This window comes from Pseudochaenichthys georgianus, chromosome 5 (assembly GCF_902827115.2).
Source record: "Pseudochaenichthys georgianus chromosome 5, fPseGeo1.2, whole genome shotgun sequence".
NCBI lineage: Eukaryota > Metazoa > Chordata > Actinopteri > Perciformes > Channichthyidae > Pseudochaenichthys > Pseudochaenichthys georgianus.
In genome coordinates, this window is record NC_047507.1 from 45,653,419 (window position 1) to 45,677,592 (window position 24,174).

The 24,174-nt window shown below is 44.7% G+C and overlaps 1 protein-coding gene across 1 annotated transcript in view; it reads right to left on the reverse strand.

Annotated features, from left to right (window-relative positions):
• cadpsa (Ca2+-dependent activator protein for secretion a) overlaps nt 1–24,174 on the reverse strand; it is a 252,895-nt gene that overhangs the window by 58,465 nt on the left and 170,256 nt on the right. The window contains exons 14-19 of the mRNA XM_034084138.2: nt 22,855–22,956; nt 22,701–22,764; nt 22,196–22,319; nt 16,767–16,835; nt 14,123–14,229; nt 2,107–2,263 (exon numbers count right to left, since the gene is read on the reverse strand). Coding sequence (XP_033940029.1) covers nt 2,107–2,263; nt 14,123–14,229; nt 16,767–16,835; nt 22,196–22,319; nt 22,701–22,764; nt 22,855–22,956 — 623 coding nt within the window. The remainder of the gene's footprint in view (nt 1–2,106; nt 2,264–14,122; nt 14,230–16,766; nt 16,836–22,195; nt 22,320–22,700; nt 22,765–22,854; nt 22,957–24,174) is intronic.

A 24,174-nucleotide genomic window follows, 5' to 3' on the forward strand; every position in this document is an offset into this window, starting at 1 on the left:
ATCTCTCACTCGTCTCTTCTTCTGTGTTTCTCTCCCTGTATCTCTCACTCGTCTCTTCTTCTGTGTTTCTCTCCCTGTATCTCTCACTCGTCTCTTCTTCTGTGTTTCTCTCCCTGTATCTCTCACTCATCTCTTCTTCTGTGTTTCTCTCCCTGTATCTCTATCTCGTCTCTTCTTCTGTGTTTCTCTCCCTGTATCTCTATCTCGTCTCTTCTTCTGTGTTTCTCTCCCTGTATCTCTATCTCGTCTCTTCTTCTGTGTTTCTCTCCCTGTATCTCTCACTCGTCTCTTCTTCTGTGTTTCTCTCCCTGTATCTCTATCTCGTCTCTTCTTCTGTATTTCTCTCCCTGTATCTCTCACTCGTCTCTTCTTCTGTGTTTCTCTCCCTGTATCTCTCACTCATCTCTTCTTCTGTGTTTCTCTCCCTGTATCTCTCACTCGTCTCTTCTTCTGTGTTTCTCTCCCTGTATCTCTCACTCATCTCTTCTTCTGTGTTTCTCTCCCTGTATCTCTCTCTCGTCTCTTCTTCTGTGTTTCTCTCCCTGTATCTCTCACTCGTCTCTTCTTCTGTGTTTCTCTCCCTGTATCTCTCACTCATCTCTTCTTCTGTGTTTCTCTCCCTGTATCTCTCACTCGTCTCTTCTTCTGTGTTTCTCTCCCTGTATCTCTCACTTGTCTCTTCTTCTGTGTTTCTCTCCCTGTATCTCTCACTCATCTCTTTTTCTGTGTTTCTCTCCCTGTATCTCTCACTCGTCTCTTCTTCTGTGTTTCTCTCCCTGTATCTCTATCTCGTCTCTTCTTCTGTGTTTCTCTCCCTGTATCGCACTCTCGTCTCTTCTTCTGTGTTTCTCTCCCTGTATCTCTCTCTCGTCTCTTCTTCTGTGTTTATCTCCCTGTATCTCTCTCTCGTCTCTTCTTCTGTGTTTCTCTCCCTGTATCTCTATCTCGTCTCTTCTTCTGTGTTTCTCTCCCTGTATCTCTCTCTCGTCTCTTCTTCTGTGTTTCTCTCTCTGTATCGCACTCTCGTCTCTTCTTCTGTGTTTCTCTCCCTGTATCGCTCACTCGTCTCTTCTTCTGTGTTTCTCTCCCTGTATCGCTCACTCGTCTCTTTCGCCCCCTGTCGGCGGCGGTTAAAATAGAATCGCCCCCTCAAAATTGAAATCCCCTATTAATGTATTGATTATAGGTCCGGGTCCGTATAGGTCGGCGTCTGGGTCCGGATCCGGACCGCGGTCCGCCTGTTACTGAACTATGCTCTACGGCATACCATCCAACCTCCTCAATAAACTCCCACCACACCCCTTCCCGCTGCCTCCGCTCATCAGAAGCCAACCTCCTATCCATCCCCACCCACATCAATCACCGGACTTGGGGGGACAGAGCCTTCTCCGTCGCTGCCCCCTCCCTCTGGAACTCACTCCCCCAACCCATCAGACTGCACTGACCTCACCACCTTCAACACACTCACCTCTTCAATCTGGCTTTTAATGTGTCATTGTTTTTGTATTATTTAACTTTAAATATATATGTATTTGTTGTTCCCTCCTTTTCTTTTCTCTTCACTATATCTGTAAAGCGTCTTTGAGCACCTGTAAAAGCGCTAACAAATTAAATCTTTTATTATTATAATTAAATATATTATTATTTACTGTAATTATTTAGTTAGTTAAAGTAATTCTTTATGCTTTTATTTTGAAGGCGGTTTCGGGCACTGTGTGGTTTGGAAACCTCATGATTGTTATATATTGGAGATGGGGGATTGGTGCCCCAGAACGAGCATACGCTAGTTGACCAGGGTAGCTACAGGAAAAGCCACAGGTGAAATCATTGAGCCTTTCTTGTCTGGACATCGGATCATTTCCTTCCTGCGTAACATTTTCTTACTGCCCGAGCGACAGTTTTATTAAGAGCTACGTTTCGGTGATATTTCTTTATCTCGCCGCTACAGTGAATAATCTGACTTTCCATTCCATAAGCCTTCATCCCTGTCCCTAGTGTCTGGTCACTGATCCACCTCTCGAGGACCCACATCCACTGCTCAGCACGTTCAGCTACTTCAGGCCAAATGCTGACTGTTAAATGTGTTTCGCTCATGCTCTCACTCACAGTCCATTCTCAGGAAGTCGTTGAGCAGCTGGAAGAGGGGGAAGCTGTCCCAGCTGTCGGGCGGCTGAACCTCAAGAGCTGCGTCCATGTCAGCCGAGTACAGACACAGGAAGGTCTCTGCATGCTCCACCATCAGGTCCGACCACCAGGCGAAGGCCTTCAGGACGAGAGGAACAGACACAGAGGAAAGGGAGACACAATACAGGGAGTGGGAACAAATCAAAAAGTTGAGAGTGAAAGAAAGGAGACAAGTTTTACAAAGAGAGATGTAGGACCCCAGGGGCACGTCTTCAGGACTTTAGAGTTAACAATGAATCCTTTCATCCGACAAGCTGATCACGTAATGTGACTCCACTGCTCGACTAAGATCAGTTCAGGGAAGGACCTTTATTGATCCCGTGGTGAAATGCAGGCGATAAAGCAACAACAGAATAAGAGTGAATTACACTGAGTTCACACAAAGATAATGAAGAACAAATTAAATGATATAATGGCGCGTTTCCACTGCAGCTCGCTTTAAGCGTGCCGAGCCGTGCAGTTGTTGGTTGCGTTTCCACTTGACCTGGTACCGGCTAGCGGGTCCTAATTCACAGTTTTTCTGGCGCCATACAATCGTGGTTCTAGGGCCAGGAACAACCAGGCTGAGTCGGGCTGAGTATGCTAAACTAGAGAGAGAATCGCTGGCAAGGGGGCTACAACTACAACAAGATGAACATATTTGACCGTGATTTAATTCTAATACACGTTTCTAAATGATGCCGAAGTAACAACACACTGATACCGGTTAGTAAAAACCATGAATTAATGCTTTGACAAGTCTGCAGACAGACGGCAGAGAAACACCTTTTAAAATGTGTGTTTTCTAAATGGAGCTTGGCTAAGCTAACGTTGTATATGCTCCGACCGTCCACACTCACAACAACGGCCTACAGACATAAATAAACCAGCGACTGTGTTCTCCATGACACAGGCAGTCTGTGGTTTGTACTTGTTTAACTTCTGTCTAGTTTCTGAACAGATATGAGGAGCTGTGAGCTCTGAGTGCTAACAGCTAACGGCTGTGTTGTTTTTCTGGGGCTCTCATTGAAGATGACGTCACGGCTCCGCCTACACTGCGTTACTATAGTTACTACCCCAGTTCCTAAACTGTAATGGAAGTGCAGCATAAAGTGAGCCGGGCCTAACGAGGCCTAGCCATACCGAGCGAGGCCCTGTAGTGGAAATGCGCCATAAGTATCGTTAGAAACAAGATATCACAACAAGAAGGTCAAATCATTTGAATGAACATATACATATTTGAGTTTGGATTGTTAAATAAATGGACTGAACCTATCCAGCGCTGTATCCAGTCTTTACGACCCCTCTGCTTTACATGCTACAAGCCATTCTCCCATTCGCACAGAGCAGTGTACCTTGCTCTACGACCTAACACTCACACACACACACACACACACACACACACACACACACACACACACACACACACACACACACACTCTCACGCGCACACTCACACGCACACACTCACACGCACACACACCCTCACGCGCACATTCACACACACGCACACACTCACACCACACACACACACACCACACCACACACACACACACACACACACCACACACACACACACACACACACACACACACACACACACACACCCACACACACACACACACACACACACACACACACACACACACACACACACACACACACACACACACACACACACACACACATACACACTCACTCACACACACACATACCATGTATACATCACTTCAGGGGACATTACATTGACTTACGTGCATTTCCTGGAGACTTATCCTAACCTTAACCAGAACCAACACATGCCTAACCCTTAACCTAACCCTTACCCTTAACCTTACCCTTAACCTTACCCTAATCCTAAACCTAACCAAGTCTTCACCCTAAAACTAATGATTCCCCTTATGGGGACCTCCAATTTGTCCCCATAAGGGAGGAGAGTCCCCACACGTGACTGTGTAAACAGATGTAGGTCCCCACAAGTATAGTAATGCTAGGCCACACACACACACACACACACACACACACACACACACACACACACACACACACACACACACACACACACACACACACACACACACACACACACACACACACACAGACACACACACTCACAGCACACACTCACTCTCACACACACACACACACACACACACACACACACACTCACACACACACACACACACACACACACACACACACACACACACACACACACACACACACACACACACACACACACACACACACACACACACACACACACACACACACTCGCACACACTCGCGCACACACACTCACACACACACACACAATCTGTGATCCTTTGCAAGCGCTCCTGTCTCCCTCTCTTTTCATAATATGAAATCAAGTTGTTGCCACTGCCTGATCTCCGGGGAAGCATTCTTCACAGCTGAAAGCGGTAAACACGCTGCTTGGGCACGGAGAATAACCTGCTTTCTGCCGGCCCTCAGAGGAGCCCAGCAGCTCCTCCACAGGCTTGGCAGGGAGCTCCTTAACCACTCACGAGCTCCTCCAGCCAGGGGGCTGCGTCACGCTCATATCTCCCCGCAGAACACACGCAGTGGAGGGACTGCTAGGGACAGCCTCTCTCATGCACATCAGAAACACTCGCTCTCCTCCATGCACCCCCACGCTTGCCAGGCCTCTTAAGAGGGACCCTTGAGGTACCATGGTGTTTGCTCATTCACATCAAGCTGTCAACACTGTAATGCCAATGAACCCATGGGCTCAGTTGCTGGTGGTAGTGGAAGGGGTCGGGGGCATGCACTTGCCATGAGATCTCATAGCACAAGTGTGTGTGGGATAGGTGCGTCTAGTCTGCGCCACTCAGGTAATCATCTTTAATACATTAGAAAGATAAGTCAAAGTAAAAGGATGCATCAGGATGTTTCAAAAAGCGGCTCTTGTTAACTTTGATATCTACACTGAACAAAAATATAAACGCAACACTTTTGTCTTTGCTCCCATTTTCCATGAGATGAACTCAAAGATCTAAAACATTTTCTATAGACACAAAATAACCATTTCTCTCAAATAATGTTCACAAATCTGAAAAAATCAACAACCTGATCAACTCTCTGCGAAGGAGATGTGTTGCACTGCGTGAGGCAAAGACTGGTTTTCGGACCCCCCCAGACCCCCCCAATAAAGCAAAACTGCACGTTTCAGAGTGGCCTTTTATTGTGGCCAGCCTAAGGCACACCTGTGCAATAAGCATGCTGTCTAATCAGCATCTTGATATGCCACACCTGTGAGGTGGGATGGATTATCTCGGCAAAGGAGAAGTGCTCACTATCACAGATGTTTTCAGATTTGTGAACAATATTTGAGAGAAATGGTTATTTTGTGTATATAGAAAATGTTTTAGATCTTTGAGTTCATCTCAAAAAAATGGGAGCAAAAACAAAAGTGTTGCGTTTATATTTGTGTTCAGTGTATGTGTGATACAAATGTTTGTCTCCCCCAAAAAATGTGTCTGCAAACATGGGAGCCTTTTGTTGGATGTCTGCATCAGGGAACAGTGAAGTCCTGCACCAATGGGAGCGGAGAGGTGGACTTGCTCACAGATCATCTGTCTCATGCACAACTGTCAGGACATAGTGACACTGGAATGTACTTTGAGTAGATATGTCAAACATGTGTTCTTAAGATGAAACTGCCTCTTTAAGGCATGTCTGGGAAAGCACTCTCCTCTAAACACTTTCCTGTCGGTCCACACTCGTTCTCTGCAGTAGACAAAGATTAAGAAGTGAACTTGTTTCCTCTGTCTTCTCTATGTATCTACCCAACCCACGAAGGAAGCCAACATTGATCACACATGAACCTGGTGGGCCTTCGTGCATTTAGTTCCCCAGCCAGACGAAGCTGTGAAACACACGTGCGGGTCATTGAGATACGTGTGTGTCTGAACATTGCACATTGCTCACACACACATGTTGACACTGGCTGGTGCTCTTCTTTCACAGAGCAAGCAACAGTGTCTTTGAGCTCTTGCATTGCTATTGGTAACGCTTGTATTTATTTAAGTTAATGAAGTAGAAAAGAAGGGGTTTACGCAATCTTCATTAAATGTGTTTCGCTGTGTGAACATTTATGATCTCTTATGCGTTTCCATAGATACACCTATTCTGCAAACCTGTCCAAGTCCTGTTTAGGCGCCATTTTGTTTCTCACTGGACAGCAGGGATAGGCTTACAGTGGCAGGTCAAGAGTTTTGGAGATGTAGGAACATTACCTTAAAAGTTGTGTATTGTTAATCATCCTGCGTCAGCTTTACTCTTTCTTTTGGACAACATTGACAAAGTAATCAGTACACAAGTATTGAAGTTAAAATGGATGATTACATGAGAGGCACACAATAGAGCTAGTTAATAGGATGAGCAATAACCAGCTTTAGAGCTACAAAAGAAAACATGTATAAAATGCATTGCAAATACATCTAAGTAATTGCAATAGACCTCGGTCCCGAGTTGTTCATTGTGTCTTCGTACACAAACAGAAATGCACGGACAGCAGAAGTGTTCAGGTCTCATGCTGGTCCCCATGGGCTCACATCATTAGAACAGCCTCTCCTGTTATCTCTGCTCACACAAAGCATGCCTCGCATTTCCTCCATTGTGTGCGCTGGTGGAACCAATGGAGAGGAATGGGTTTCTTTAAGGAAGGAAAGGTGACACAACACCTTCCCCAGGCGTACTTACTGGACTTGGTAGAATACATGACACATGTCTAACACAGGACAAATGTTGGGTAAAGCTCCAGAGGTGTAATGTTTGAGACAAAAAGTCACAACTCTGCACTTTGTTTCCTCAAAGCGTAGCTTAATGAGTTCAACTAATAAAATACGTGTTTAAGTGCTTGTCTATTTTCTTTAGCATCAATGGCAAACGTGTTGCTAGCTTAGAAGCTAACAAGCATTGTCACAAGCACTTGATTAGAAGTGACCACAAGCCAACAGAGATTATGGGTAATGTGGAGAGGAAACTTGAACGATCCTCTCCAACATTAGCCGGATCGTTAGCTGCATGCACAGAGCGTACAGGTAGGGTAGGGGTGGGGCATAGTGCACCAAGATGCTCACATACCTCTTTTCCCTGATCAATCATTTCCCCGCAAACCAAACAAATCATTGAAATACAAAGCAGAGAGGAAATGCGTCAATTGTAAAGGACAAAGTGACACAAAAAGCATGTTTTATAGTGAGGTAAACACACATTCACAGTTTGTGTAATCAGTGGCTGAGATGCTGGTGGGACACACACGTCACTTCTCACTGCTTTGGATCAGCCCCACATGTTCAGGCCCACCGCTGCTCTGCACAGCCACTGCTCTTTAGTGTGTGTGTGTGTGTGTGTGTGTCTGTGTGTGTGTGTGTGTGTGTGTGTGTGTGTGTGTGTGTGTGTGTGTGTGTGTGTGTGTGTGTGTGTGTGAGTGTGTGTGTGTGCGTGTGTGTGTGAGTGACAAATGAAATTCCCCACAACAGCCCTGATGAGACCCAAGTAAAGGATGGAGGGAAGTAGACCCATTCTCCAGCTGTGTGTGTGTGTGTGTGTGTGTGTGTGTGTGTGTGTGTGTGTGTGTGTGTGTGTGTGTGTGTGTGTGTGTGTGTGTGATCAACAACGATGGCCGACCTTCGTGTTATTCTCAGTGGAAAATGCCTATTTTAAGGTTCATTTGGCCATTAAAATGCGTTTTGATGTCATTTTATGCGAGTAATGAGTTTTTTTATTTCTGATTATTTGTGCAGTACATGTACATGATGTTTAGTTTGCTAGTTATGACGAAGATTACTTCATGAATGTGTACACATTCATGGTTGCTAAGGTGGTTGCTATGGACGCTGCAACAGCTCCCAGACCACGTGATCAACAACAATGGCCGACCTTCGTGTTATTCTCGGTGGACAATGCCTATTTTAAGGTTCATTTGGCCATTAAAATGCGTTTTGATGTCATTTTATGCGAGTAATGAGTTTTTATTTCTGATTATTTGTGCAGTACATGTACATGATGTTTAGTTTGCTAGTTATGACGAAGATTACTTCATGAATGCTAACGTTTTTTTGGTGGAAATGTGTTTTTTCACAGCAAAGTTACCCTCTGTACTTGGACTTCTTGGGAGAATCTAAAGGCAAGAACCTCCCAAATATTCATTTAGGTCTTTATTTTAGTGTGTAGTTCTGGGGGGGCGTTCAATTCTAGTTTTGGATAGTCTGGCGTGGTTTCGTTCCATTTCAAACAGCTGCTTGACGCTCTGCATAACCTTGGCGCACTGCCACTCCAACATCCAATCCCAGACCTTGAAGAGTAATCATGGGGACTGTAGTCCTAAACGATAGCTGGGGATTATGGGTAGTGTAGTGTCTTCGGCCATCCTAAACTAAAACATGTTGACAATCGCAATGATGCTCGAAATGTCCCTTATAGGCCTACGTCTGTTTCCGGTTATTTTTATTTTGAAATTCAGTTCCTGACGGACGCCAAAAAAGCCCGAGATTATGGAATTAAACCAATAAATAAAAGCAAGGATAATTGTGTGTTATTGGTGAGTAAATAACAGTGTGTTATTTTGAAAAGAATAACAAATTAGAAGGAACATTTTTTTTAAATACGAGGCTCTGAGCCCCATGTATTTTCCTCACAGACGGCAACACTAAAGGTCTAAATTACACTATTGTGTTTCGCAAAATGTTCTATGGGACGTCTCTACTGAACGTTTTTCCCACAATTAGAAGTTGCCCCAGTATTAAACACATTGGTGTTATCAAATGTAAAACATATAATTATTAAATGGGTGAAAATCGCTGTCCATAATGCGCAGCATCAATATATAGCATTAATATATACCCACATGACAGCTCATTGCTACTTTGTAATTCTACTTCACGACAATTCAGAGGTTAACCTGGTATTTTTACTCCACTACATTTATTTGAGTTACTTTGCAGATTCTGATTAATTATGTGAAATATATACAACCCTTAAATCAGACTTTAGTTACACCTGAGTAAAATCCAGGGAAGGTGATTGTCAAGTGCCAACAATCAGGAGAGATATTTGATAGTTGGTGCTTGAGAAGACTAAACATGTATCTGAAATTGACATGAATGGAGACAAGTAATAAAGTATATTCATTACTCGTTATTCTCTACTAATAGTTCATTAAAGACTGTATATTATGGCTATTTTGCACATCCCTTTCAAGATTTCAAGATTTTAAAGGTTTATTGACATATCATACACACAACTACGGTATAGTTATGCAATTAATGAAAAACTTGGGTCACAGGTTCCTCAACAGTGCATTACAAGACATCTATCAATATGTGTGTACCTCCACCATTAAAGTCATATTCTGCACATTTCTTATTCTATCTACATACATAAGAGTATCATTCATATGTATAATATCAGTTAAAATAAGTGCTTCAACATAGTTAACATTGCAGGAAAGCAATATATTAGACGTTAAGTACTTTGTCAGGCTTAATATTTATCTGTAGATAGATACCCCCAAAGTTTTTTTCTTATTTAAAAGAAGACCTTAATCTGTTATTTAATGTTTAAATAAAGGTTAATTCGTTTTTCTGTTTTGCACATCCTCATATTAATATCTTTGTACATCCTGCACTAAACTGTTTTATTGTAGAGATAGCTTATAGTATCTTCTTGATTTTTTATATTCTATATTTCTATCACAGACCTTCTACTTTCCCCTTATGTACTCTTAATATTCAAATATAACACATAAAAACAATAATTCCGTGTATTACAATGCCGTTATGTGATGACTTTCAAAGAGAAAAGCAAGAGCACTCGGAATTAAGTATTATTTTATTCTTTTAAAATGTTTTCCGGATTTCATATAATATAAACACCAAATACCAGCATGCTTTGCGGCTAAAACATCCAATCAGCGTAGCTGAGGATCTTGGGTAATCGCTCGAAATGCCTACGTCTGTTTCCGGTTATATTTATTTTGAAATTCAGTTCCTGACGGACGCCAAAAAAGCCAGAGATTATGGAATTAAACCAATAAATAAAAGCAAGGATAATTGTGTGTTATTGGTGAGTAAATAACAGTGTGTTATTTTGAAAAGAATAACAAATTAGAAGGAAAAAAATATTTTAAAAATACGAGGCTCTGAGCCCCATGTCACGATTCTCATGTCATGTCACATGTCTATGTCTAGGTTTGGGTGTTTTTGCTGTTCTCTCTGTCATGTTTTCCTCCTGGGTTATTGTCTGGTCCTTTTCCCTGTGTTTTTCCTCCTGTCGTTAGTTTCCCTGGTGTGTCTGATTACCCGATTGTGTTCACCTGTGGCCCTGTGTTTTCTCCTCCCTCCTCACCTGTGTCTTGTTTGTGTGATTAGTCTTGTGTGTATTTAAGTTCTGGTTTTTCTGTCTGTCTTTGTCGGTTCGTCTTGTGTATTGGCTTGTCCTCGGTGAGTGTTCTGTTCTGTCATTGTCATTTTAGCCTTGAAATAAAGGAATTTCACGTTAATCTGCATTTGGGTCCTGCCTGCTTCACACATCGTAACATTACGAACCGACCATTATGGACCCAGCAGACTCAGCCCATTTGATGCTACAGGCGGAATGTCTTGGATACTCTCTGGAATACATTTTTTATACGTGGAAAAGCGCCTCATCTAGACGGGGTAGAGAGGCTGCGTTGAAGGAGGCACGTCAGGAGGTTGCTCGCAAGCCCTGGCTCTGGAGCTTGTTGCCCGAGTGGCTTAGGGTTTTCTCACGTAGCCCTGAGTGCCAGTCTGCATGTTCTGACCCTTTCTTGGGGTCTGGTCTGGCGTTTGGAGGTCCACGAAGCTTCCAAAAGACTCCTAAGAGACGCAAGGCCAGGGTTCCAGCCTCAGTTCCGGCTCCAGAACCGGCCTACAAGGCCATGGATCCATGCACCAGTACCGGTCCACGCAGCCATGCTTCCATTCTCCATAACCTGGCTTACACAGCCAGGGTCCAGGCTTCCGCTCCGCGCCCAGCAGCAATGGTTCCGACTCCAGAACCGGTCCCCACAGCCATGGTTCCGGCTCCAGAACCGGCCCATGCAGCCATGGTCCCTGCTACAGAACCGGTGTTCCCAGCCCCAGTCATGGCCCACAGCCATGGCTCCGGCCCCAGCAGCCATGGTTCTGGCTTCAGTACCGGCCCCAGTAGCCATGGTCCCAACTCCAGTTTCGGCTCCAGGACTGGCTCTCCGGCCGACGCCAGTTCCCCGTGTCCTGTTGGCTCTCCAGCCAACGCCAGCTCCCCGAGGCCTGTCGGCATTCTGGCCGACTCCAGCACCTCGTCTCCTGCTGGCTCTCCAGCCAACGCCAGCTCCCTGTGTCCTGTCGGCGTACCGACCGACACAAGTTCCTTCTCAAGACCCTTCTTAAGACCCATGTCAAGTCCCCTCTCGACTTCCCTCTCAAGTCCCCTCTCAAGTCCCCTCTCAAGTCCCCTCTCAAGTCCCCTCTCCAGTTCCCTCTCGAGTCTCCTCTCAAGCTACCTCTCGAGTCACCCCTCAAGTCACCCCTCGAGTCCCCTCTCGAGTCCCCTTTCGAGTTCCCTCTCAAGTCCCCTCTCAAGTTCCTACCCAAGTCCCCTCTCAAGTTTCCTCTCAGCTCCCCTTTCGAGTCTCCTCTCGAGTCTCCTCTCGAGTTTCCTCTCGAGTTTCCTCTCAGGTCTCTTCTCGAGTCTCTTCTCGAGTCCCCTCACGAGTCCCCTCTCGAGTCCCCTCTCAAGACACTTCTCAGGTCCCATCTCGAGTCTCTTCTCAGGTCCCATCTCGAGTCTCTTCTCAAGTCCCCTCTCAGGTCCCCTCTCAAGTCTCTTCTCGAGTCCCCTCTCAGGTCCCCTCTCGAGTCCCATCTCGAGTCCCCTCTCGAGTCTCCTCTCGAGTTCCCTCTCAAGTCATCTCTCGAATTCCCTCTCAAGTCACTGCTCGAGTTCCCTCTCGAGTCTCTTCTCGAGTCCCCTCTCAAATCCCCTCACGAGTCCCCTCTCAAGACACTTCTCGAGTCCCCTCTCAAGACACTTCTCAGGTCCCATCTCGAGTCTCTTCTCAAGTCCCCTTACAGGTCCTCTCTCTCGAGTTCCCTCTCGAGTTCCCTCTCAGGTCCCCTCTCGAGTCTCCGCTCAAGTCACCTCTCGAGATCCCTCTCAAGTCACCTCTCAAGTCAACTGTCAAATTTCCTCTCGAGTTCCCTCTCGAGCCCTCTCTCGAGTCCCAACTCCATGTCCTGTGCCGTTGGAGGTCCCGCAGACTGCTCTTCTGCCGGGGGGTCCTGCCAAATCCATGTCCTGTGCCGTTGGAGGTCCCGCAGACTGCTCTTCTGCCGGGGGTCCTGCCAACCCTATATCCTGTGCGGTTGGAGGTCCCGCAGACTGCTCTTCTGCCGGGGGTCCTGCCAACCCTATTTCCTGTGCCGTTGGAGGTTCCGCTGGGGGTCCTGCCAACCCTATGTCCTGTGCCGTTGGAGGTCCCGCAGACTACTCTCCTGCCGGGGGTCCTTCCAACCCCATGTCCTGAGCCGTTGGAGGTCCCGCAGACTACTCTTCCGCTGGGGGTCCTGCCAACTCCATATCCTGTGCCGTTCGAGGTTCCGCCGACTGCTCTCCTGCCGGGGGTCCTGCCGGCCCTGTGTCCTCTTCCGTGGGGAATCTTGCCGACACCTGTCCCACCGGCTCCGGATCCTGTCCGGTCGACACCGGCTCCTGCCCGGTCTCCGGAGCTGTCCGGTCTTTGCCCTTGAACCCGGTCCCCTGAGTTCGCCCGCTGTGGTCTTCGCCCCTCCTCGAACTCTGCCTTGCCCCCAGGCCATCCGCCCGAGACCCCCTCCTCGAACTCTGCCTTGCCCCCGGGCCATCCGCCCGAGAACCCCTTTTTGAACTCTGCCTTGCCTCCGGGCCGTCCACCCGAGAACCCATTTTTTAACTCTGCCTTGCCCCCGGGCCGTCCACCCGAGACCCCCTCCTCGAACTCTGCCTTGCCCCCGGGCCGTTCGCCCGAGACCCCCTCTTCGAACTCTGCCTTGCCCTGGGCTGTCAGCCAAGGCCCGTCCTCCGGACCCCCTCCACCCACCCTGCTGGACGTTGTTGGATTTTTGTTTTGGTGTTTAGGGACGTCTAGAATCCGTCCCTTGAGGGGGGGGTTCTGTCACGATTCTCATGTCATGTCATGTCTATGTCTAGGTGTGGGTGTTTTTGCTGTTCTCTCTGTCATGTTTTCCTCCTGGGTTATTGTCTGGTCCTTTTCCCTGTGTTTTTCCTCCTGTCGTTAGTTTCCCTGGTGTGTCTGATTACCCGATTGTGTTCACCTGTGGCCCTGTGTTTTCTCCTCCCTCCTCACCTGTGTCTTGTTTGTGTGATTAGTCTTGTGTGTATTTAAGTTCTGGTTTTTCTGTCTGTCTTTGTCGGTTCGTCTTGTGTATTGGCTTGTCCTCGGTGAGTGTTCTGTCATTGTCATTTTAGCCTTGAAATAAAGGAATTTCACGTTAATCTGCATTTGGGTCCTACCTGCTTCACACATCGTAACACCCCATGTATTTTCCTCACAGACGGCAACACTAAAGGTCTACAATAAAGACCTAAATGAATATTTGGGAGGTTCTTGCCTTTAGATTCTCCCAATAAGTCCAAGTACAGAGGGTGACTTTGCTGTGAAAAAACACATTTCCACCAAAAAAACGTTAGCAACCATGTGTACACATTCATGAAGTAATCTTCATCATAACTAGCAAACTAAACATCATGTACATGTACTGCACAAATAATCAGAAATAAAAACTCATTACTCGCATAAAATGACATCAAAACGCATTTTAATGGCCAAATGAACCTTAAAATAGGCATTTTCCACCGAGAATAACACGAAGGTCGGCCGTGTGTGTGCGTGTGTGTGTGTGTGTGTGTGTGTGTGTGTGCGCGCACTGACCTCAGCATGGTGTTCCTCGTTCTGCTGCAGCACCTCGATCACCAGCTCGGACAGGCGGATATTGTCCTCCAGTTTTTTAGCAGGTGTGACTAACCGCCCTACATTCTCTGGAGCACAAAGGTCAAAGGTCAGTGGAGGCAGTCTCTGAGGCTGTATCTACTATGTGTTCTTTCTCTTGCTTGTACAACTGTATGCATTCAACCAGTGTGCAAAAACATCCCTCAAACACTAAAGAGTGTCTCGGGTCATTCAGTATTTGCTTTAAAGAGGCACTCAGCATGCATGTTCTGCTGCCTCCTGCAGACACTGGAGGATGCAGTCACTCACTAATGTTGGTTATGGCTTCTACAGTGATCCTTAGCACAGTCTGCAGCCTAACTCAGTCACTGGGACGATCTAGTGTTCATATTGTAAATACAAGCATGACATATCAGATTATTATAATTAGGGCTGGGTATCAGACCTCAGTATACCTCTGTCAGATCATTCAAGTCAGATAATGGCTAAATGCAATAGAAATGAACATAAATGGTGTTAATAGTACCTTTCATTTTCTTAAGGGGAAGTTCATTGTCTACATTAAAGTATTTCTACCTAGCCCTAGTTATAATGTAATCCCATTGTAACATAGTGTTAAAGCGTTGTTGCGATAACACTATCTCCATGCGTGCTGAACGCCCTGCTGGTGTCTGGAGGTAGTGCCGGCCTGTGTAGTGACCTGTCTCTGTCCCTGACACAACACTGATGAGGTCATCGACATGCCGGATGCAAACAGCATGGACACTGAACAGTCATCATGCAGGAATGTGGTGGTTGTGTTGTGCTTATCCACAGAGTAAACAACGTTATAACGTCTTTGGTGGGGAAGTTGCATGTGCTTGCTAGAGTGCGTGCAGGCCTCTTGTCCTTCTGACTTCCTCCATTCTGACCCTTCAGTATGTTCATTGAACAACATTGATTTATTCTTTGTAAGTGAATTTGTAGGATTACGATCGAAGGTGAGTTTCCTATTTTAGAAAAAGTATATGATTTGATGTTTCTTTCGGCCATGAAACTCACGTTGAGCTCAAAACAACAACTTAATACATGACGACAAATGACCTTAACTGGGGCCCAGAGAGCAATGCCGTGAGAAACCAATCAGCAACATTAATTCTGTTTGGTGTTACCAGTGGCCGGGTAATGTGAGAGGTATGCTAAGTAGAATATGGTGGATACATCCAGAAGTTTTAATGAATGAATTAGTTTTAAACATAGTGAGGACAGTGTAATGGGTCAGCTGTTAGAAAACTAGACATGCACTAAAAACCCCAAAGTATGTGTGCTTTTCGCTGAGTCACTCTATGTCAGCACGGGCGTGCTGCTGGGTAAGAACACATGTGCACAGTGTCTTACGCACGTTGCATTGGCCCACAGAGTTCATGAGTGTTTCAGTCCAGCTGCTAGCTCTTGTGGCTCAGTGGGGTTGTGGACAGCACAGCAGGAGGATGGAGGATCGCCTGCTGGAGCTTAAGTCATGCTAACATGCCTGAAAGCTTCTAATGAATACGACTTCTGTCCTGGTACATAAGGGGGGATTGTTAGGGTCTAGCAATGGCTGTCAACTCAGAGCTATTATGTCAGAGCTTGGAAGTGCAGAGGTGGAAACAAAGAAGTACTCCATAGAAAACAATTATTGTTGTTCTATATTTAAACAATGTCTATGGACTCTTACTTTGTACGGTCTAACCAGGACAGTAAGTGGAGAGCTTAATTATGTGATCCTGAAACAGGACCGCTGATAGTGATCATCATTAAACACTTCATTAGGATATTTGACATTTGATGACAAATATTTCTGACATGTTGGAAGTTTGCAGGTCTTTTCACTCACAACGTTCCTGAAACCTGAAGTGTCTGTGCTTGCAGAGCAAAGTACAGGTATCAGGAAGGTGTGACAGGGTCTATGGGGAAATGGGTTAAGGCAGACTGAGGAATGAGCGAACAGCAGAAGTTAGACATACGGTACGTCACCTGGAACCTTCATCTCTCTGACATTTCTCCACTAAATAAGAGTATTTGTATTTAGAGAGAATGGAGAGAGGTAGAGAGAGGTGGGGAAGTGATAGAGGGTGAGAGAGAAGATATTTTTCAAAACAAGTGGTATTTAGTCGGATATGAAATGTTTGGTCTTCACTTGTGATGTATGTAAAGAAGTTAGCAAACAGCACACAGCATTACAACCTGTCAACATGATTGTCTAACCTGATTCCAAAGTCATTTCCCTTGAAGGATTGACATGAATTAAAATGACATTTGAATAAGTGCAGGATATGGGTGTCCTGTTTGAATGTTACACACTTAAAGGATTCACACACAAGCAAAGTAAAAATGCATTCAAGTCGCAGACAGAAAAGGAAAAGGTGTTTTGTGCCGGACAGAAAAGAAAAGAAGCTCACAGAGAAATCAGAATGCGTTTTGAGTGGCTGAGCAACACACGACATGTAACTGTAGACTTTACAGAAGCAAACAATAGATAGACACAAACCAAAGGACGGCAGGAGCGTCAAGAGTGTGGGGTCACTTGTTGTTGGCGTGCATACTGTTGTAGAGAAACATATAGGGTGCAGAGGGGGGGGGGCTTGGGAATGAGGAAAGTACTCACGAATGGTTAAATCCATCACTTGAGACGCCAAGCAGAAGACAGGATGCTCATACATCTCTCTCTTTTTCCCTACAGAGAAAGAGGGAGGATACCGAGGCATGCGAGAGCCGGGGTCAGAGAGGCGGGGTCAGGGGGACGGGGTCAGAGAGGTGCGGTCAGAAGGGCGGGACAGAGGGCTGACCCAGGAGTCGAACCTGCTTTCTTTTGTTCAACACATGTCGTGCCATTAAAGTACATTTTTATTTAGTTAATTGAAATAAAAAATGTAATATCTCAAAGGTGTTATAAGTATCATTTTGAGATTATTACCAAAGACTGGTTTCCTTTACACTAGGTCTACTATATTCTGTTCCTCTGATCACACATGTGATACTTGTCAGCTAGATGATTAAGCTCCTCATGTGTGCCACTTGCTTCTAGGTGAATCACTTCCCCATCAATTCATTTCAGCTTTCTTATATTTCTGGATTCTTTCAGTAAACAGTAAACATTTAAAATATATTCAAACAAGTGCTATACATCACAACAAAAGCAACCTGATTTGCATTTTGATAAAAAAAACATGGTTGTTATTTTCTAAATGTGAACACTAACACAAGCTACGTTTGAACCTTAAACAACCCAGTACTGCTTCAACGGCAGGTAGACACTGATTATAATGGGCATGTGTTTTGTAACCAACATAACAATGTCTCAGAATGAGTTGCATAAGCTTGCAGTAACTCATGTATCAATGAAAATGCTACATAAAGCGCCTTTGAGATCTGTCTCCTATCTGAGTTTGATGACATGCCAAAGTCAGAACATCAATGAATAAGTGTAGGCTCAGCGATTACAGACTGCCGTTAGCTGGGCTGGAGATGCTTCTGTCATGTTTTCCGACCCAGTTGAGATTCAACCACGCACGTATCCGCATGAACGCACTGTAGCTCTGCGGGACTGCGTCCTGGATGTTTCTGGAAAATGTTCCGTCCCTTTCTATATGCAGTCTGTGGTGTTAGGGTCTATGTTAAACACGCTGAAGTTGTCACGACTACTGTAGCTTGGGAAAAATAATGATATGGTCTGTTTATTAGACCACAAATAATTAGCTCACTACCCCTCCCCATGGCCCCTCCCCCCCACTCCCTGCTGCGTAGAGACAGCTTCACTGGGGGGTGAGCAGACTGCAGCTCCGTAGTCCCACTTTTGGGTGTGGCCGTAACTTCTCGTACTGAATTGAGTGCAAGAGCAAGACATGCTAAAATCCGTTAGAAGATAAATGAATACTTTATATACAGTACTCTGACAGTGTTGAAAAGTAAGTAGCTTATACTTAGGCCTATGTTCAAAACATGACCATAAAAAAGAAACAACCTTTTAGGCTTCATATTGTTTGCTAAATTATTATTCCTAAATCAATAGTGAATTCATATTAAACGATTAATTAACATTTACTCAGCTCTTCATAACTGTGATGTTGTTTCATATTAAAAAGCAGTTTATCAATCTACTTTGGGAAAGCTGCTCCATGAAGCGCCTGTGGCTGTCAAATTCATATTTTGTGGGATGAAAACTCAAAGGCTGACGCTCTGAGGCTGCATCGATGCTTTGGTCATGGGGAAGTGTTAGAGGTTTATAGGTTACATCTCTACTGGGTTGAAAAGGATAGATGGGTTGAGGACAGTGAGCTGAGGTCAGATGCCCCTTTTCCACCAAACCGGTTCCAGTGCCGGTTCCGGGCTACAGCCTGATTAAGCTCTGGTTCTTCCTGTTTCCACCGCAGCGGAGCCGGCTCTAAGCACCAAAAACCGGTTCTTAGCTAACCCCACTCGGCTGCCCGGCAAGAACCAAGACCGCTTACGTTGGAGGGGGTCGAGATTAACCTGAGCACTAACAGTTAATGGCGAGTACGGCAAATCAAAGTTGTAACAAGCTGTAGCACTGAGCAAAGTGACTAGAACGTGACCACACACTTTATAAAGTCAGGCAACACTAACCAGGCTTCGTGTGATTCTGTTTATTTGTGCCTTACTTTGACCATCCGTTCACTGTTATTGAAGTAGTGCGCTTATAAATCAAATATATTATTATTATTATTATTATTATTGATCATTGTGGAGAGAGGCAGACGTGTTCCTGTTGTTTTGTATCATAGCAGCTATCGGATGGAATCAACACATGGGCTGCACAGGTTGTCATGTCCGACTATCACAAGTCGAATCATTATGAAAAATACGCCGGTAAAATGTGCCTGTAGAAAATGTGCCTGTAGAAAATGGCTTATGCCACAATAGGATAGCAACAAGTAGTCAAGATAGTCAGATTAGCTTCGGTTGCTATGCTAACATCACCCATTTTATACCAGAGAAACGTTCATAACACCGTTGTGATGCCAAACAGCGTCAATCCATACTGAAACACATTCACTTAGGGGATGGGGGATATCTATCAGCTGCTTGTGTGACAGTCAGACAGTGAATACTTTCCAGCGGCCGCTGCCGTGAGTTAATGGTAGACTAAACTCTGCCGTGAGTTAATGGTAGACTAAACTCTGCCGTGAGTTAACGGGAGAATAAACTCTGCCGTGAGTTAACGGTAGTCTAAACTCTGCCGTGAGTTAACGGTAGTCTAAACTCTGCCGTGAGTTAACGGTAGACTGAACTCTGCCGTGAGTTAACGGTAGACTGAACTCTGCCGTGAGTTAACGGTAGAATAAACTCTACCGTGAGCTAACGGTAGACTAAACTCTGCCGTGAGTTAACGGTAGACTGAACTCTGCCGTGAGTTAACGGTAGACTGAACTCTGCCGTGAGTTAACGGTAGAATAAACTCTACCGTGAGTTAACGGTAGACTAAACTCTGCCGTGAGTTAACGGTAGACTGAACTCTGCCGTGAGTTAACGGTAGACTGAACTCTGCCGTGAGTTAACGGTAGACTAAACTCTACCGTGAGTTAACGGTAGACTGAACTCTGCCGTGAGTTAACGGTAGACTAAACTCTACCGTGAGTTAACGGTAGACTGAACTTAAACTCTACCGTGAGTTAACGGTAGACTGAACTCTGCCATGAGTTAATGTCAGACTAAACTCCGGTGGACGAGCAGCACTGCAGCGGTTGGTAAATGCCGCTGAACCACATTAATAAACAATGAACCACGGCACAAAAGTACAAGGGTTGAGAAGTAGTTATTTAATTTAATCTGGCTTTGTATGATTAAAAAGCAACACGATCATCGACCCGACGCAGTCCCCCATTGTTGTTGTTGTTGTGAGCGGCGTTGGGGAGAAAATCAGCAACGTAAACGGTGATGTCATGACGCAGCACCAGTCGGGCTCTGAGCGGTGGAAACCAGAAAAGCACCAGAAAAGCACAAGAACGGATCTTGAACCGGAACCGGTTTGGTGGAAAAGGGGCAAGAGAGAGCTAGAGGGCATAGCCCTGTTACCGTGAGACAGATATAAGGAAAGACTGTTTTGTATCCATGGATGTTTTTTGGGGATAAAAAATAATGAGCTGTCTATTTTGGATTAACCATTCGTTCTGTTGGGCAGAAGAAACATCTAGAAACAGTTGTTTCCTGTAGTACTATAGGGCAGGAAGCACACCAGTATGAAGGGCGGGGTTTGGGGTTATCAATCACAACTGAGAAACCAAGGGTAACATTCCTTAGTGTCTTCAGGGAGGTGATGGTTTCTTTACAGACATCGTCTTAAATTGATAATTTTGAAGTTGAATTTGTTTTGAACAACAACATTTTGGGAAATGCACTTGTTTGCTTTCTTGTACTTCTCTCAATGTGTTGCATCTGATCCTAGCCAGGCAATATGTGGACAAAACTGAAAAAGAAAACCATTGGCCTCTGTTACCTCTGCAACGGAGCTTATCTGCCAGTCTGGGTTGTCTGTTAGTCAGACTCATTATGGAAAGACTATTGGCCGCATTTCAATGAATCGTGTTGCCTCTGTGTGTCCAGTAGAGTGGTCCTGGACTTCTTTAGCCTAGCTTAGCATTAAGACTACAAGCAGTAAGAAAAGAACTCTCAAAAATACTTCTGAGCTATCATATTTGTAATATTTGTTAAAGTTTAAGGAGAGTTAGCCTTCTAGATGTTTCGCTCTTAGCTAATAGGTTGATAAAGACCTTCATAAAGATATTGCTAGGATGAGCTCTTTCCTGTAAACAAGGCAGGATGGCCTTGGAATGTATCAAAGATTCCAAATGACCAGGATGCAACTTGAGACAGGAGCTGTTTGCCAAGCTAAACACATCCAGGACTTGTGTCTGTACTGGTCTCACAGGAGTGAGTCTTTGTTTGACTCTGGCTAAGACAGCGAATGAGCTTATTTTCCAAATGTCATTGTTCATGAACAAACATAAGTTACAAATCGGACCTAAAGTAAAGATACATTTAGCAGCTCACTCAGTTGAACATCATTTGTTTCAGAGGTCTGTAAAGTGCTTTTGATGCCTACTAAAGAGAACCTGGATCATGCAACAGAAAAAACACTGAACTGCCACAAGGGACAGTCTCATCATGTCTTGTTTATTGGCTCTCCTGTTTCCAAGCAGCAGCTAATGAAGAGCAGCACAAGCCAATAGACAAGGTACACAAGGGGGGGGAATGGAAACCATCAGAGAGCAAGGTAGAGGGGGCAGAGGGAGGAAAAGGAAGGAGCATCCCTTCAGCTACCAGGCAGGGAAAGAGGAAGACAGAAGCAGGTTAGGACTCTGGAAAGGAGGCTGAGGCATGGTGGACGAAGTCAGCATAAAGATTGAATTGAATGCATTTTTACTTACTGTACATTGTTAGTACAATTGGATAGAGATAATGCAGAATAAACACATCGTTTTCAGTGCAATATGAAAGAGGATTAATGAAAAGTTCCTGCAGCTGTGAAGAAAATGTACAAGTTAAGCTTTTTATAAATGCGGAATTGAAACTCATAACAGTTCTATACGATGTAGTTGATTTATTCTAAAGATCGCGCACATGTTTGGCAACAAGCTTTATGAACATTAATTGTAACATAAAGAAGTCCTTTCCACATCAGAAAACCAGACAGTCAGTCACATTCATCAGGTTTTCTGACACCTGAGGGAAAACTTTTTTTTGTATTGTCATGCACATAATTGCCTGTTTGACCACAAGAGAGATCCAATGGTGCATTGCTCATTTAAACTCTTCATTGCAACAGGTGAAAGACACACCGTGACTACACCAACACCCAGGTACATTCTTCAGGTATTCTTTAGTGTTCAGAAATCCTCTCAACACTGCGTGTAGAATCTCTCACATCTGCATTCTTCTGTCACGGTAAACTCTTTTAGCAACTCTAACTGACTTAGCTTAGAGCTGTTAGATTAGGAGCTGCGCCAGGACAGAACGCCCATACAGTGTGTTTGCCGTAGCAACCACACAGAGCAGCAGAGATGGAGCAGCACTTACCTTCCAGTTTGGCGTACTCTGACAGCCGCTGGTAGTTGACTAGAGCAGCCTGCTCCAGACACCGACGTATCACCGCCTTCACGTCCTCTTGTGGAACCGGGGTAACAATATCCTTCATCAGAACCTAAAAAGGAAAGCAACCGTTTTTATTTCGAGCAATCATTTTCAAATGAAAAAGAAAGTCAAATAGTAAAAGTATTTTTGACAGGGATCTGATCATGTTAAGCAAAGTAATGGCCACTTCTTGTTTCATGAAAAAAGATAAGGTGTCCCCAGGCCTAGATTGTTGGTGTCAATGTTGGTGCAGATTGGTCAATGCTGCAAGTTAAAGCCATTTCCTGTTTCACCATTGCTAAGGTGCTTTAAAAGCTCCTAAGCTTCTAATTTATCGTAGCGCAAGTCTTACAGCCAAGCTGACCTAACCTGAATTGAATTGATTCACGTCTAAATTGGCCTCATTGTGTGAGGTTTTGACTCTTTGGAAAAATACGGCCATCCATCATACCCTTTCAAGCAAGGACAGAGTTGCTTTCAGCGCCCCTTCTGGCCGACCAAATGGAAAGCAGTACCTAAGGAGAGACAGATTGGACCTTCATGTGAACCCTCAGCAGAATAGATTGGCATGAGATCAGCACATGGTTGCTGAACACGGATCCTACCTGAAGTGTGTTATCTGGTTCTCCAGAAGAACCCGTAGCCTCTCTTTGATCTCCTCAAAGTGCTCCTTCTCTTCTACGGTCACTGTGCCTATACCATCAGGCCTGAAAGACATCAGCAGGTACAAGAAACACGAGGTGTTACTGGTGCCGGAGCAAACTAACATGAGAGACTTTGAGTTCATGTAAAGTGTGTGTATATTTTTGGAACTCACTGTTTCAAATACATGTTGGTTTACACGTTATTTATACCTCTCCCAATGTTCTCAGATTTGGGAAAACAACAGGCCAGTGTCAGACTGAAAATAGCTCCATAGCCAGGTCTCAGCACCCTGGGGTTAGGGCTAGTCCAGGACCAAGACCTGAGTTTAGTTTTTCACAGTCTTTGGCTGGATTTTAGCACTTAACTCAGTGTGCTTACACATTAGCAGTGAAGACCAAGAATGGGCAAAGTTCATCTAATAATCTGACAATATAAACCAATATATGGTTACAGTGTATATCGTACTGACCGGGCTAAAAAAGGTGGTGGCGTTGCCATTTATGTGAAAAATAAGTTTTGTGTAACCAATATGGTTTCCAAATCTGTTAGTAAACAGCTCGAATTTGTAGCCGTGAATATTGAGGTAACAAAGGGTCAACAGGTCATGGTGGTGGGCTGCTACAGGGCTCCTTCGGCTGTCAAGGACTCTTTATCGTCATTGGAAAAACTGTTATCACAACTTTCCTACAAGGAAATAGTGCTGCTTGGTGATTTTAATTGGGACTGGTTAACTTCTGTGTCAGAGGATTTTAAAAACCTGTGTACCTCATTGAATTTTACCCAGATTATAGACAGTCCTACTCGCCCAAATATTAAGTCCCCAAATAAATCCTCCTTAATTGATCTAATTTTAACTAATGTTCCACATAAATACTCATCTGTGGGAGTATTTGCTAATGATGTGAGTGACCACTGTGTTGTAGCCACAATTAGGGACACTAAGGTCCAAAAGGTTAAACCACGTGTCATCACAAAGAGAGACAAGAAACACTTTCTGGAGCAGGGTTTTTTACATGATCTGTTTGATTTTGATTGGGATAGAATCAATTTGTGTGCTGATGTAGAAACTGCATGGTCTTATTTTTATCTTGGTTTTATGAAAATTATAGATAGTCATGCACCTCTGCGTAAATTTAGAGTGAAGGGACGAAACAATCCCTGGTTTTCTGCTGAGCTGTCCAGTCTCCTTCATGAGAGAAATAATGCTTGGGCTAAGGCTGGGAAATCAGGCTCAGAGGTAGAATGGCTACGTTTTAGGCAGCTAAGAAATAGCTTCACAT